The following is a 16,312-nucleotide window of genomic DNA, read 5'->3' as shown; positions in this document are numbered from 1 at the left end:
GAACTGTGAGGCGCCAAGATGCACGGTTTGAGGCGATATCAGCCCACTGGCGGTGGTCAATGTGGCAGGCACCAAGAGATTTCTTTAGTCATGTAATATTTAGAATGTAACATACATGAAATTCTTTTAACTTTGGCCTACAGTAAGGCAGAGTCGCCACATTTGTTGAGCGTCCCTTACTGAAAACTGCAGCAATGGTGTTCCTAGACGGTCTCTCCTCCAAGTATTGACCAATCCTGTGCCTGCTTAGCTTCCGAGATCAGACAATCTCATACATATTCAGGTGCTCATATCTCCAGGTTTCAGGAACAGCTGCTATACCTCCACCATCAGACTCCAACTACAAACTCAATTTAAGGACATATTTTTCTCCTTATTTATTTATTTTCTCTCTGTCAGTTTGATTACATTTTTTTATTTGCTTACATGTGTATGTATCTTCTTGAGTACAGTTTTTAGCGCTACCAATCATTGGTAATTTTGCCTTGACCACAGGAAAAAGAATCTCAGGGTTACATGTGACCATAAATCTGAACTTTTGAAACCTACTAAACTTGATTGCTTTATAGCCAAGATGGCCCATAAACTTTGAGTAGATTCCCAAGGGGGCTAAAGGCAAAAAAAAATAGTTAAGAATGGTACTTAAATGGCTCACTTGCCAGATAATTATTTTAGTTTAACTGGTAAGCAGCACATGTCAATATTTCAAAGAATCAAAATGAAATTGATTTATTTTGATGCAAATAAGAACTGTCCATCATTGAGAGGTGTCTCCTGTTGCCACACAGACTGACTGTGCTGACAATTCGATATATCACTCTTTGAAATATCAAGTTCCAGAGAGGCTTGACTGAAATTTTGTTTTAAATTGAAAGCTTTATCAAAAAATGTAAAGACCTCTCTACACAGGGTCAGAGCCATTAACATTTAATCCAGAGGAAGGTGATCTTTATGGAAAAAAAATGAATGGGTATTGACCTCAAATGTTTAGATAGGGCGTTACTTTCATCCCTCCCAGTGCTGGATTAAGCATTAGGTTGAGTAGGCTGAAGCCTAATGGCCCGGAGGGTAAGGGGGCCGGAGCTGTGACTCCCCGCGACATTGTGTTTACCATGTCCAGCATAGGCCAGAATTGCCACCTTGCCTTTGCCAGGGTGATGTACGCGGTGATTTCTGGGAGCAGCAGCAGCATGAAGATTTGTGGTATGCGCGAGGAAAGGGCAAGGTCCAGTCTGTTGTCACCTGCAGTGGTAAGTGAACAACGGGAGGAGTGCACGGCCGGCAGTGTCTCAGTAACTGGATAAATGTGAGCCCACTAACCTTGCGAGACTGGCTGAGTTCCTCTGGCATTTCTCTGTGTGTTTTACCGCTCACCTGATAAACGAAGCACTGATCCCTGCTTGGGCAGCCCTTAGACACCAATCACCTTTGAGCATGTAAGCACAACCTCTACAATTCAAAAGAACTTCCCCCCCCCCCCCAAAATTAAAACATAAATTGGTTATACAATATTATTGTACTCGTAGAGTGGGAAGGAGAGCCAGCCACAAGAGAAAAGGAAAGTTCCACAGTAGCCCGATGCCTGAGATTGACTGATCTCGGAAGTTAAGCAGGCTCAGAACTGGCCAATAATTGGGGTAGGAACACCAGGTGCTGCAGGTTTCTGTGAGGGGCGCTGTACAAAGCAGCAACTCTCTGACTGCCTTAAGGTAGACAAAAGTTAAAGAATTTCTGTATGTTACTTTCTAAATGTAGTATTATGTGACAATAATGGAACCTTTACCTTTACCATTCCCTGTGAGTTGATCTTTCAGAGCTATGAATGAACAAGTATGCTGGAATGTCAGTAGCACGGCGCTTTAAGAGTTGCCCTTTTGAGATAAATCTGCCGTAGTGTAAACACAAGAGTGCACTGCTGTTCATGCTCTCTCCAGCTAGAATGCCCTCAAAGTATCTCAGCATGGTACTTTACTACTTCTCACATCCATGGGACTCAGCCGGATGCCAGTGGTTACACAGGCTCCTTTACTCTATTCCACTTATTTAGAAAGAAGTATGACAGGAAGTGGCACATTACCTGGTGGGAACCTAGACTCGGAGGCATTGATCTATTGCAATAGGGAGAAGAGCAAGGATAGAGCTTTGGGACAGTGCAGGAGAAGAGGAGGCAGCTGTAAAAGTGGGTCTGGAGCCCAACGCTGATGACGATGGCCAAGGGAATGACAAGAGTGCCTGTGGTGATGTCAGCCAAGGTCAGCCACACAAAGAAGCAGAAGGTGGTTTCCTGAGAGCCCAGTTGATTTTGATTGCCCAGTAGATCAACACGTTGCCCAGGACAGATGTAACCGCGATCAGCACCTCCATCTTTATGTAGATCGCCAGAGAGGGAGAGATGGCCCCGGTCTCACCTCCCTGAGCCGTCGTCATCCTTGCATCCCCCCACATTGGGTTGGAAAGGCACCAAGTAAGGAAGGATCCACGGCCAAGTGATCGTGGGGAGAAAATTATCTGGTAAACGTTTTGGAATATTATTGGCATTGCCCGGCATAAAGGGTGACCAGGAGCAACAAGGCAGTATTAGAACGGGGTGGTGGAGAGAGGAAGGGAGCAGGAGGATTTAAACAGGAGTTTTTGTGAGATAAAATCATTTGGAGAGCAAAGCCAGCAGGATAACGGTAACTCTTCCCAGTTTTAAGGCTTCACTTGAGTTAACGGCGCAATCACATCCTTTACTAATACCAGAAATGAAATAACAAAATTTAGGCTCATGACAGAATTCCAGAACAAAAAGTGCAAGCAGGAATAATCTTATCCACCACTTTAACATTTTGCTGAAATTGGCAGGGTCAGCAAAAAAAGGTTACACGTTAAATTAATTGTTGGATTTATATTAATCTGAATCACTGATTTCAAATAATACAACCAAAGGTGGTAGCGATTGTTTGATCTTTAATATGTTTACGTTTTTAATCATCATTGTACTGTGATTTTTGCATAATCAAGTTTTATTAATAAATGAAAGCCTAATTTGTTCCTTCACTGCAGGGATATTTGGTCTGTTATTATTCGTGTGACATTTGTAGAAAACATGTAATGTATAAATTGTTTTGAATGAAATCTCATCAAAACAAAAGGGCAAAGCTGAATTCGGGTTTGTAAGTTGAGCTGTAAAGTCAAAATGCTGGAGGAACTCAGTCGGTTTCACAGCTTCTGTCGGAGGTAAATATGTATTACTGATGTGTCGAGCTTGTGTCCTTCTTTACCTCCTATGGATGCTACGAGACCATCTGAGTTCCTCCAGCATTTCTGTGTTTTGCCAGTTACCGCATCGGACGAGGGGTGGGGGGGGCCTTGGGCCCGGGTGGTAGTTAATCCGCCACTGTTGCCTTCACATTTAGATTTCAGTGGTTAATGTTTAACTCTGATTGTTGGACAAAAGAAAATGGAAGGCAATATCTTCAAAAACGACCATCTGACATTAGATTTCTTCTCATGTCAGAGAAATTCATCCTTGTACAACAAAATAATGAAGTCCAAGTGGATTGTTTTCGTTCTTCCAAGAGTAGTTAATGGTTATATTTACAGATGGAGGTGATAGAGTTTCTGGTGGTAAGGCACTGATCAGGTGTGGCTGCCTCATGGCTCCCAGGACTTGGGTTTGTTCCTGGGGATGGGTCCATCTTTGGGATCTTGCACATTCTTCCTATCACCACATGGGTTTTCTACTCATGCTCAGGTGTGCATACACCTCCCAAAGACATGCCTATAGATTGATTGGTGGACGAACATTGTTCCCCAATGTAGGTAAGAGCAAAATGTATCTATAGGGAGCTGGCAGGAATGTGAGGGCACATAAATGCAACAAAGAAATAAGGGAGAATGGAATTACACTTGGAGAGGTGATGGGAGACTTGATGGGCCCTAGTGGCCTCCTTCCCTGTCATGATAAATAAGTATCTGAGTTACCAAATGATTTGAAATGAAAATTTGCAGAAAATGGAAAAAGAAACTGAAAAATAATCTAACATTTCATTTCTATTCTTCCACAGGAGCTGTAAGGAATCAATCATCTTGACAGTTGTTCAACCATACCCCGTGAGTACGAGCTTTGTTCAGTATCCATCGGTCTTTATTTCTGTTGCACTCAAGCTTTTAATCGTACAGGAATATAAATTTATCTTTCCAAATAATCAGAAAAAGATATGGCAATTTGAGTTGAACCTTGATTATTTACATTTCCCAAAGCATACACTGGAATTTTATCATAACTTTCATCCAAGATTTCAATCCAAAATAAAAAAAAGATTAATTCACATCCGTTGAATACCTCTCGCCACTCAGAATTCCAGAGGTTTGTTGACAATTTATTATTCTTGAGCCAATGTAGGGAACAATTCGAACTTGCATAAGTTGTTCCTACATAGGGCAGTGGAAAAATAACTAAACTATTTGTTTCAGGGGTGCTGGACTGAGAGTTAAATATTATTGCACGCAGTGCACATTTGGATATATGCTACTATATTATCACACTTAACACTACAATCTGTGGACAGATTTCTTTCTTCTAGAATTTTAAAGCAGAGACAGATTTGGGATAAAGAGAGTGGGGGGGGGGGTGTTGGTGGTGGAATGGGAGAGAACACAGTGAAAGTTGTTGGGCATCGGAGCCTAGTCTCATTCAGGGCTTCATGAGGTAACAAGGTTAGGGTACAAATACATGGTTGCCTTCATAAATGGGTAGATAGGTTTTCAAAAAACATGTAGGGCAATTCCTCAGTGGGTTTAGTGCATTAAGTCAAACAAGAAAATCTGCAGATGCTGTGATTGTAGTTAAAACAGAAACGCTGGAGGAATTCACCATGTCTCGCAACATCCAAAGAAGGTAAAGACATAAGAAAAGGTAAAGGTTGCATTATCGTCACATAATACCACATTTAGAATGTAACATACATGAAATTCTTTAACTTTCGTCCACCATATGGCAAACAGAGAATCACCACGTTGTCCAGCGCCCCTCACAGAAACCTACAGCATCTGGTGTTCCTAGGCAGTCTCCCCTCCAAGTACTGACCAGTCTTTATTTTGTAAGCTTTAAACATTGTTCATGAGAAACCTTTTGTTGTTTTTTTTTTTGTTTAACTGCTGCTACAAGTACTCTTTGCTGATGCTTCTGGGCAGCTTAAAACAATTTATCAGTTATCCAAAAAATCGAGTTAACCAAAAAACATCTGGTCCCAAGTACTTCGGACAATCGGAAACATACTGTACAGACATTTAGGGCCTGAACCCTTCTGCATTTAGTGTATTCTTATGGGTATGAAATTGCTGAACAGCACACCTCACTGGGATAAATGTGCTGATTCATGTTCATTCCAGGGACCAAGTTCAGAAGGGCTAGTATCTTGAAGCCAAGTTGGACTTTGCCAAGTGCCAAAAGTGGCAGAGGAAGGTGTACTGCATGTGATAGGGCAGAAATGGGCTACATGTGAGAGGTGCAAAGATGAGCTGAACTTAGACTTTGGGAGAGATAGGATGTATGGGGATAGTGAAGTGGGGGGTTGTGGGGGTGGGGCTGTGCTAGGACTGTTTAGAAATGGGCATAATATGTCGAGACAGACTGCATTAGCACAGTTGAGAGACAAGCTGATTGTGGATGGTGGAGAGGTGAACTGTGTGTGGACTCTGGTAGAAGTGGGTGTGTGTGGACAGTGAAAAAATGGGCTGGTGTTTAAATGGGCTGTATTGGGACTGCTTAGAGACAGGCTGCATTTGGTAGTACTTGAGGTGGGCTATGTTTGGACTGTGTAGAGAGGTTGTTTTGGACTTTGTAGGGGTGGGTTGTGTTTGGATTGCAGAAGAGCTGTGTTTGGACAATATGGAGTCAGGTTGTGTTTGGACTGTACAGAGAGGCTAAATTTGAACTGTACAGGGATAGGTTCATTTGGGCAGTGGATACAAATTGTATGTGGATGGTGGAAAGATGGGCTGTCCTCGGAGTTTGTGAGAAGATGCTCGTGGCTGATAGCAAAGATTGGATGGTGATGGAAATGATTGGGAGTGTTTGTGTGAGGTGTGCCGGATGACAGGTTGCAGAGTCGCAGTTGGGGGTCCTCGACTCAAGGCAATGGTGGAATCAAGGAGTGTTGCGATGGTTGTTGCAGTGTGAGCTCTGTGGGCCCAGGTTTGAAGATAAGTTACTATGAAAACCTGGTCATCCCAGGAATGTCCAAGAATGGTCTCTGACAAACAACATGGTCCCCGTTCTGCCACAATGAGTATTGAAGAGGTAATGTCATAATTGAGGTGGGTCTTTATCACATTTCTTTATCACATTTCTTTATCACATTTCTTTATCACATTTCTTTATCACATTTCTTTCTCTCGGGTAAACTATTATTCCAAAAAATGTTTTTGTACCATTTGACTATTATCACAGGTCATCTTGCTTTCTTTCATGGAAATATTCTTTAATTTTGTAGAAATTCATTTTGAGGTTTCTGGATTAAAATGGTTATTACCTGTGATGCCATCACCTACAAATGTGTATCCTTATAGTTAAATATAGTCTGATTGTGCATGCAGGTTAATTGTGTCGTATTATAAATTTTACTTTGTGAACATTTGCAAAGTATATAATCCATGCTCCAAATGCATGGGACATGGAATTAACATATGTTCAAAGTCTTAAAGGCCTCAAATATTAACCTTCACCGAAATCATCCAGAGATCTCCAAAATCTTCAATGGTTACTGTTAATCTCCTTTTCAAAACTCAATAGCGGTGATGCAATATTGTTGGGCTAAATACTATACAATTATTTAACTTGTTTGCCTGAAAGTACTCCTGCTACTATTCAGCACCTCTGATACAACTAAGTATATTACGTATTTGAACTTACGATCCGACAATTTTACCTTGGTCTCCCATTCATTCTACTTATTTCAAATCATTCAGATGGTACCTTTTATTTCCAGGCATATTTATTTAGAAATTTAATGCAGCCTATCAAATTAGGTTTTATTTATTTCCTTGTGATTTTTAGTCTTAAGATCATCACTCATGATTTCTCAGTCTAATATAAGTGCCATGTACAAGACATCACATGATTTAGTTTCTGAATTAAGTGAAAATGGAGAAAATACAAATAAGATTTAAAATGCAAGGCATTTAGACATTGCATAGTTCATTTGTCACTATGCATGTTGAGGGTTGCTACTTTAATCACCATTGTTGTTTCCTGGAGTCTCCACTTCGCAATCCTTACAGTCCAGTTCAATCAGCTTGAGCCCTCACGCCCACAACTTTGGTGAAATGCCACATTATTTCTGGATGGGACTTGTATATTGTCCATTAACATTTGAACAACTATTCTTTTTTAACATGACTCTCGACTTTAAAATATAAGAGAGATAGACTTCTGGCAATATGGTCATCAGTGAAGGTGAAGAGTGAGGGTGTTTGGGGCTCATCTAATGCTTTCTTGGGTGATTGGCCAGTGGTGCTAAACCATGAAGAGTGGAAACCCACTGTGCTCTGCACTCTATAGGGTTGCATTGGTTTCAGTTGCTCGGGATAGTACTGTGGGTGATAGTTCTTTTGGATGATACTACACAGTAGCTGGCTTTTCAGCTCACCAAGTCTGCACCCTGTGGTGAATGTCTGCCAAGTTGCCTGTCTCCCCTCTGGTGAGCCTTGCTGTACTAACATTGGCTGTGCATTATCTCTACTATTAAGGACACTCCCCTTGGGTATAACTGCATATGCACCTATTGTCTTTCATTATTGTACCATGAGTTTCTGCTAATAAAAGCCATGATTATTGTTTCACCACAATGTCTTTGTCTACTTCATCAACTGGCACTTCACACCCCCCCAACCAAGCATCCCTTCACACAAATGCGCCCTGATATATTTTATTCTCTCTCCATGATCCTTGCCCCCCAGATTTTTACCATGCGTCTGCACACCGAATGACAATTAATGGTAGCCAATTAGTTTCTCCATCCACTCTTGTGGAAAGAAACAGGAGCATCTGAAGGAAACCCATTGGATTACAAGCAGAACATGCAAACTCCATCCCAAAACCACCCAAGGTTAGGATTGAATTCGGTCGCTGGAAATAAGAAGCAGCACGCTTCTGCCATTTGGTTGTCAGTAGTTCAAATTCTGCTTATTAGAATAGTAGTTAACTGTATGGTCTAAAACTAGAATCAAATATAACAACCGTGTGCCAAAAAAGTCAATGGAACTTAACAGAAACATCAGCAAAATGGGTCCCTGGCGTCATGAACAAAACTACAGTTTCCAATGCATTTCATGAAAAACATACCATGATGCTACACGGAAATAAAAGAGTAAACTGTGCCACTTGGAGAAATATAAGCAGGTGTTTCAAAACCATCATCATGAAGTCGATTTTAGACAGTGAATTACAGTGTCTGATGTCAAGGCAATGGAAAATTGTGACCACCACTGGTGGAGTGAAGGAAAATGTGGGATTGCAAGGGGCGAGAGTTGAAAGAGATGGTGAACTCTTGAGTTGTTGTGTGGAAGAAGTTTACAGAGATAGGGAGGGGGAAGCCAGTGGAGTAAGTGGAATGAAAATATTAAAACTGGGATCACCAGATAAGGAACTGTTTTAGAATTCCACATTCAGAGATGGAGTGAAAAAGAGAGTGCAAGTTTGAATATGCGTGGATAAACTGAAATTTAGGGAAGGTCGTGAAAGCGTTGAAATGGCTTCTATCTTGAGTAACTAAAGCATTGGTGAATATATCAGTAGCAGAAAAGTATGGAAAAAAAACACAGCTCAGTTATGCTGTCCAAGAAAATCATGGCTGGCCTAATATCCCTGCACCACCATCCCAATATCCTGTGATTCCTGACACTCAATATCCTCAGTGAGAAGAAATTTCCTTCCACCTCTCTCCTGATTGACTGGCACCATCTTTAACAACTTTTTCTTGTACTCTTCAGCTTGAGGAAGCATCATCCTCTCATCTACCCTGTCAAATCATGTGGCCATTTTGTGCATTTAAGTGATACCACCTTTCATTATTCTAAACTCTGGAGACTTTTGGCCCATTCAGTTTACTTTTTCCACATAAGCCAACCTTTACCCTCCCCAGCCCTGCCTTCCTGATTGCTTTCTATACCTGCAAATCACCTTCCATTAATTTAAGATGAAAATCCAGGTCCTTTTAACATGAACACCTTTCAATCTCATCATTAAAAAAATAATCCAGAGTATTCTGCCATAGTAACCACTTTGCATTTTTCCACAATACATTCCATTTACCATAGTTCATCCATTCCCTTTTACCAACTCTGTGCCCTATTCACAACCCATACTGCCACCGAGCTTAAAGTCAACAGCTAATTTGATTGAAGCAGGGAAAGGCAATGTTACAGTGGTGGAAGATGTTCTTAAAAGCAAACAATTTACTTGATCAGAAGTACTGGTATCATCTTACCTCGATTGCATTTTGTTTCCCCTCCCCTCAGTCCAGTCCCAACCCACCTAGATGCATGATAACTCACATTCCTTCCATTAAATCAGCAACTCCTAGTTCCCTAAACTCAGCCGCCTTATTTTCACTATGGACATCCAATCTCTATACAACTCCATTCCTCATACTGAAGGTCTCAAAGCCCTTCATTCTCAACAGCCCCAACCAGTCACCTCCACCACCACCCTCCTGCCCCTGCTAGAACTTGTTCACACCATAAATAACTTCTTCTTTGGCTCATCCCACTTTCTCCAAGTCAAAGGGATAGTCATGGGTATCCTCATCGGCCCCAGCTAAGTTTGCCTTCCTGTTGGCTGTATGGAGCAATCCATGCTACAAGCTGAGACAGGCAAGTCTCCTCAATTCTTCCCTCTCGACATTGTCAACTAGGTCGGAGCTGCCTCCTACACCCATGATGTGCTCATCAACTTTACTGTGAAATTTCATCCCAATCTCAAATTCACTGGACGCTCTCCCCATTCTCGAAACCTCATTCTCCATCTCGGGGAAAAGCTCTGCAGGTATTTTCTACAAACCTACCAACTCCCATGGTTACCTAACCTGTCCTCTGGAAGGATTCTATATTACTTTTCTCTCATTTCCTCTGCCATCGTCTCATCTGCTCCCTGGATGAATCTTCCATTCCGGAATATTTGAAATGTCCTCTTTCTTCAAAAATGGGGGCTTCTCCCAACTACCATCATCTCAGCCCTTACCCACATCTCCTCTATTTCCAGCATATCTGCTCTGGGCCGTTCTGCCCTGAAACAGGATTCCCCTTGTCCTTACCTACCACCCCACCAAACTCAGCATCCAACATATTATCCTGTCCAATCTCTGCCACCTATAATGTGATCCCACCAAAGCCACAGGAACCCCTCTCTCTGAGTCTCCTTCATCCACTCATCACCTCCCACTAATCACCCCCTTCTGTACCCAACTCTGTGACTGCAAGAAATGCTACACTTACACCCACACCGCCTCCCTCACCACCATTTGTGGCCCCAAACAGTCCTTCCAAGTGAAGCAACACCTCAGTAGTGAATCTACATGGGTCATCTCTACATCAGAGAGACTAGATGCAGATTGGGAGATCATTTCATTGAGCACCTTCACTTTATCCACTGCAATAACAGGGACCTCCCAGTGGCCAACCATTTTAATTCCACAAATCATTCCCACACCAACATGTCTGTCCATGACCTCATGCATTGCTAAATCGAGTCTACCCTCAAATTGGAAGAACAACACCTAATATTCTAACCGGGTACTCTCCAACCAGATGCCATTGACATCAACCTATTTATTTTTCATTAAACCCCATTCCTGTCTCTCTCTATCCCTCTGTCTCGTTTCCTCCAGCTCTCCACCCCTTTCCCTCTCCATTCAGGGAGCTACCCTCTCCCCCATTACTTCTCAGCTATTTTGCTCTTTTGCTCTTCTGTCCTTCCACCCTTATCCACCTATGACTTCTTGGCTATTGAATTGTGCTCCTCTGCCTACCCCTTTTCTCTTCTACCCATATATTTATTCTGCTCATACCTTGACAAAGGACTCGGGCTCAAAACATTGGCGATATCATTTTGCTTCCTATAGACACTACGTGTCCTGCTGATGTTCTCCAGCACCTTCTCCATCACAGTGTCTGCAGACCTTCCTGTTTAACTTATTTATTACTTAAATATCTTTCTTCCAATAACCTGAACTGATTTATTCAGATATGTTCATAATTTCGAATGAAATCTTCACACACACGATTATCGGCAAGTTGCTGTTATATCTTTGATGCTGGCTGTCTAAATAAAGTGACAGGGTGTTACAGAATGGGTGGCATTGCTGCTGGTAAATATGAGGATGATGGGCTCAAAAACATGAAAAAGTTGTAAAGCATCTTAATGAGAAAACCCGGCTTTGGTTGGATGGAGAAGAATGCCAAAAGAATTTAGCCAAATGATCGGTGAGCATCAGCAAAGAATTGTTGAGAGGATGTTTTGAAGACATTAATGACAATATTGCCTTCAAATATATTTTTTTAAAACATGGAGCATTTAATGCACACATCCTTCTGTTGTCTTAGTCGAACTAACAGTGTATGAATTGTGCATAAAGCAAAACTGTGGACTAAGCCAGTTGATTGGATAATGGCTGACAGAACTAGCACAGGATTTGATGGGCCAACTGCCTTTTCTGATCTACAATGCTTCTATAATTGGCGGTTGGTGAAATGAATCATATTCAAATGTCATTAAGCTTCTGATCATAATCATTTTCTTGAGATGCTGTCTGAAGGTCAGACCCTTCTTTACAAGAGGTGCAAGTGGTGTGTATGCCTTGGCTGACTTGTGGATATAGAAGGTGTCATGAAATTGCTCTGTCTGCAGAAGCCTTTGGTCAAATCACTTGACCAACTTCTTAATCTATTAAAAGGTCTAAACCACAAAAAAATTATGACGGTCTTTAATGATGTGCGCTTCATAATAAAACAGACATGAGCAATTTGTCAAGCTTCTATATGGCAAGTGAAAATCTCTGATAACCCTCTCAAGGGTTTGGATGTGAATTGATATCACTTTGACGTCTGGATTTAATTAACGGCTCCATAGTTAATGTCTGAATATCATCACTTGTTTCAGTCTCCCAAGTCGGCTTTTATGAGCGCTGCAAAGAAGGCTAGATTGAAGTCCAATCCTGTGAAGGTCCGCTTCTCCGAGGAAGTCATCATAAATGGCCAGGTCCCGGTAAGTGTTGACAGATATAGTAGGTTTCCTGGATGGTGAAGGATTGACAACGATCACCAAGGTGACCAGCTTTACAGTATGGAATGTAGTTTGGTCAGTTTCTATTACACTCTAGCACAGGCTGTCGCTGAGACAAATCTATAAGGAATTAGTCACTTCTTTCAAAATGTCAAGCTTTGTGCTGCATTAAGAAAGAGCACTGACAGATCAAGACTTTGCTTAATGTATACTTCCCATTGTCACTTCTCTACTTTCCCCTTCCCATATCTCCCCTTGTCAACTTGCTCTAATTTGAAAAGTTTCTGATCTATATGAAATAGGGACTGAAGAACACAAAATATATATTGGGATTCTGACTAAGATGGAGAGTGGTTTTAATTATCTGGATATTATATCATATTAAAGTATAGATCAGGAAAATATAGTCCTTCAGCATAAATCAATAGATTCCTCCCACATGATTTCACAGTGGTGGAATGGGTTTCAGTTTATGCAGTCATTTGCACACTCTAGAATGCCATAGCTTAGAATCTGTAATATGTCTAAAATGGTGGTTACAGAAGCTCTGCTGGAGGCAATATTCACTTTGATATTCATTCAGAAATCAGACTTAAATTGTCTTGCACAGAAGACCAGATAAAAAGTCTGCTGAAACTGTTTTTTTTTTAAATCCATCGTTGAAAATTTCTACAACTGCACCCAAGTTTGTGTCAACCAGGCTTCAGGAATAGTCCCTTTCTAATTCAGGGGGTGCTTCAATCATTTCCCACTCGAACGGGGCCCGAAAACTCTGACGTCAGATTTTGGTCTTACCTGCTCCTTCACTGCATCAGACCTTATTTCTCAATTAACCTTTGAATGCCAAACCCTGGCCCAGCTGCCCTTATTGCCAAAAACTCATGTCTCTCCAATGTCCACATTTATTGAGTTGGATTTGATGGAACCAAGCAAGTTCCAATTCAGGGCCCATCAACCAGAAGATCATCTGTTCAAGCAAATTACGGATTCTTTCTCCAATAGCCCTCACAACTAAAATCCTATCTTGAGCCTTTGAGTCTGGTTTAGAACCGCATCCTTTTTTATGTGACACGGCTCAACTATTTCCCCAGGAACAGACAGTAAACTCTCAGCTTGCCGCATGCCTTCATCTTTCAAAGACTAAATCGTGCACTTGTGATGATAGGAACATTTTTAGGCTGCATCAGGTCACCATGGGAAACAAACAAACTGAGAAGGGAAAGTGCGGGTTACAGAAAGCTTTAGACAGTGAAAATGATGATCCACCGAGAGAGCCAAGGTCACGAGAAAATAAGCATGAGAATCAAAGAAAGAATGAAAAGACAAGCAAAGAGAAAGAAGGGTGGAGGAGGCATTAGAGTAGGATGGGAACATGGGACTAGAGAAAGCTGTTAGTTAACTTTGAATTACACTAAAGATGCTGCTTGTTTAGTCTTTCAAGGGAATTCCTTGCACAGATTATTTTCTGCAAATTAGTGATGAAGGAATATTCTAAACTTCAAGGATTCTAGTGGAAGGTGCTTTGACTGTCTGCATTTAAAGAGCAGGAAATATTATCATGTATGCTGTTGATATTGATATTGCAGCTTTGAAATAGGTGGACAGTAATATGTCTCCCCCTCTATTCACAGGAGACTGTCAAAGACAATTCCCTCCTATTCATGCCGAATGTTTTGAAAGTTTATCTTGAGAATGGACAGACTAAATCGTTTCGATTTGACAACAGCACAACAATGAAGGTGGGTGTTTGGCCAATTGAGCAATACATTCAGAAAGTTGACACATAGGAGACTGCAGATGGTAGAATCTGAAGCTAGAGCTATTTCAACAGATTGTGTTTACATTCAGACACATTTTTATTGTCCAAATGTATTGTAACTGTTGGAATTAACTGATTAAATACATTTAAATGTTCTGCTTTTTCAAACAGAATGACTTTTTTTTAATATGATTTTTTCCAAAATGATACACTGGACCTTTTAAAAAAGCTACGTAAATATTTGTTGTTACCTCTTGTGGATTAAGATTTTGATTTGAGGCAAACACAGTAAGTGCTGTTAGTTTTGATTGTCAAAGGTCAAGAGTGAGCATTGTTTCCATGAGTAAAGGGATATTAGCTTTTGTGTAAAAAATATATCACTCCACAATATCAATCATTTCTGGAATAACTTATCCAAAAACAAAGTAGAGCATTTCTCAACCTCGATGCTGCATTTAATCTCAGCCTTAGAATTCCAACCCAGAAAAGTGAGTTTCCTGTGATGAACCAGACTGAAATTATCAATTGAATTTAAAAGCAAAGGAAAAGAGAGCAGAAAGGTAACTGAAGTAAAAGCTGCATGAAATTATTAGCACATCAGGAGGCATCTGCGGAGAGAGAAACAGAGGAAACCTCCCTTCCCTCCTTTCCCATCCTCCCCTCACCACTTTCAGGATTCCAATGGGTCTTTAATCTCTCTGACACCAATACCCGCTTCCCTTCACTGGCACCCTCGCATGCATTAGAAGGTGGTTCAACTGCTGGAGCAATGGAAATGTACACAATTAAAATCTGTCACCTCATAACACAGCATATCCCGTGACCATCAAGCCAAAGGATCAAAGCTAGTTCAATAAAGTGCAGAAGGACTTGCAGACCAAGGATGATGAAGCACCAGGCAAGTGAAGCTGCAACACAGCACTGCGTGAACAGGAGAAAGAGCATATTGTGGAACGAGTGAAGCAATCTCACGGCTCAACACTCTCCAGTCCCGCCACATGCTGTCGTGAATAATGGTCACAAAATAACCAGTGAACAGGAGGAAGATGTGTCTGCAGATGCAGGAATCTGGAGCATAAAGCAAACTGTTGGGAGAACTCAGGCGGTCGGGCAGCATTTTTGGATCAAGGGATGGTCAACATTTCATGTTGAAATCCTGCATCAGAATGATAATGATCCATTTCAAAGACAGAAGTAGTGTAGGAGTCAGTGTGGGTGGAAGTCAGAAATAGGAAGGGAGCTCTCACTGTGCTGGGAATAGTCTATAGGACCCCAAATAGCCCTCGGGACACCAAGGAGCAGATAAGCAGGCAGATTTTGGAAGGGTGTGGGAAATACAGGGTTATAGTTGTGGATGATTTCAATTTCCCTAATATTGACTGGCACCTACTGACTGCAAGAGTGAGGCTGAATTTGTCAGATGTGTACAAGAAGGATTCCTGACACAGGATGTGGACCAACCGATGAGAGATGAGGCCAGACTGGATCTGGTTCTGGGGCATGAACCTGGTCAGGTGGCGGACCACTCGGTGGGGGAGCATTTTGGTGAGAATGACCACAACTTGCTTTGGAGAAGGATAAAAACAGTCAAAATGGGAAAGTGCTCAACTGGGGAAGGGCTAAATATGAAGGGATGAGGCAGGAACTAGTGAGAATAAATTGAAAACATGTTTAAGGATGAAAGCACAGAAGTAATGTGGAGGAAGTTTAGGGACCACTTGTGCAGGGTTCAGGATAGGTTTGTCCCCCTATGACAAGGAAAGGATGGTAGGAAAAGGGAACCATGGCTGACGAAACAGGTCAGGTAACTAGTCAAGAGGAAGAAGGAAGCAGACATTAGATACAGGAAACAGGTAACAGGAAGGGTTCATGAGAAGTATATGGTAGTCGGGAAGGAGCTCAAGAAAGAACTTAGGAGAGCTCGAAGGGAGCATGAAAAGGCCTTGGGATATAGAATTAAGAGCCACAAGGCAGTTTATGCGTATGTGAAGAACAGAAGGATGATGAGAATGAAGGTGGGGCCGCTAAAGGATAAAGGAGGCAACAAGTACCTGGAGGCGGAGGAGGTTGGGGAGGTCCAAAAAGAATATGTCAGTTATCACAAGAGAAAAGGACGTTGATCATGGAGAGGTGGAAAGTGAACAGGTCCGTGTGCTGGACAATGTGGAGATTAAGGAAATGAAAGTGTTTGATCTTAAAAACTTCCATTGATAAGTTCAGAGTTGGTGCCAGAACGTATGTTAGAGGGAGGCATTAGCGAGTTAGAGGGGGGGCTGACAGGATCCAAC

The 16,312-nt window shown here is 41.6% G+C and overlaps 1 protein-coding gene across 1 annotated transcript in view; it reads left to right on the top strand.

The window, feature by feature from the left end:
* The window catches only part of LOC138738862 (FERM and PDZ domain-containing protein 4-like), a 391,286-nt gene that overhangs the window by 306,922 nt on the left and 68,052 nt on the right, over positions 1 to 16,312 (top strand). The window contains exons 5-7 of the mRNA XM_069889976.1: positions 4,050 to 4,095; positions 12,143 to 12,247; positions 13,897 to 14,004. Coding sequence (XP_069746077.1) covers positions 4,050 to 4,095; positions 12,143 to 12,247; positions 13,897 to 14,004 — 259 coding nt within the window. The remainder of the gene's footprint in view (positions 1 to 4,049; positions 4,096 to 12,142; positions 12,248 to 13,896; positions 14,005 to 16,312) is intronic.

Source organism: Narcine bancroftii, chromosome 7, assembly GCF_036971445.1.
Source record: "Narcine bancroftii isolate sNarBan1 chromosome 7, sNarBan1.hap1, whole genome shotgun sequence".
Lineage (NCBI taxonomy): Eukaryota > Metazoa > Chordata > Chondrichthyes > Torpediniformes > Narcinidae > Narcine > Narcine bancroftii.
This window is presented reverse-complemented; position numbering and strand designations above follow the sequence as displayed.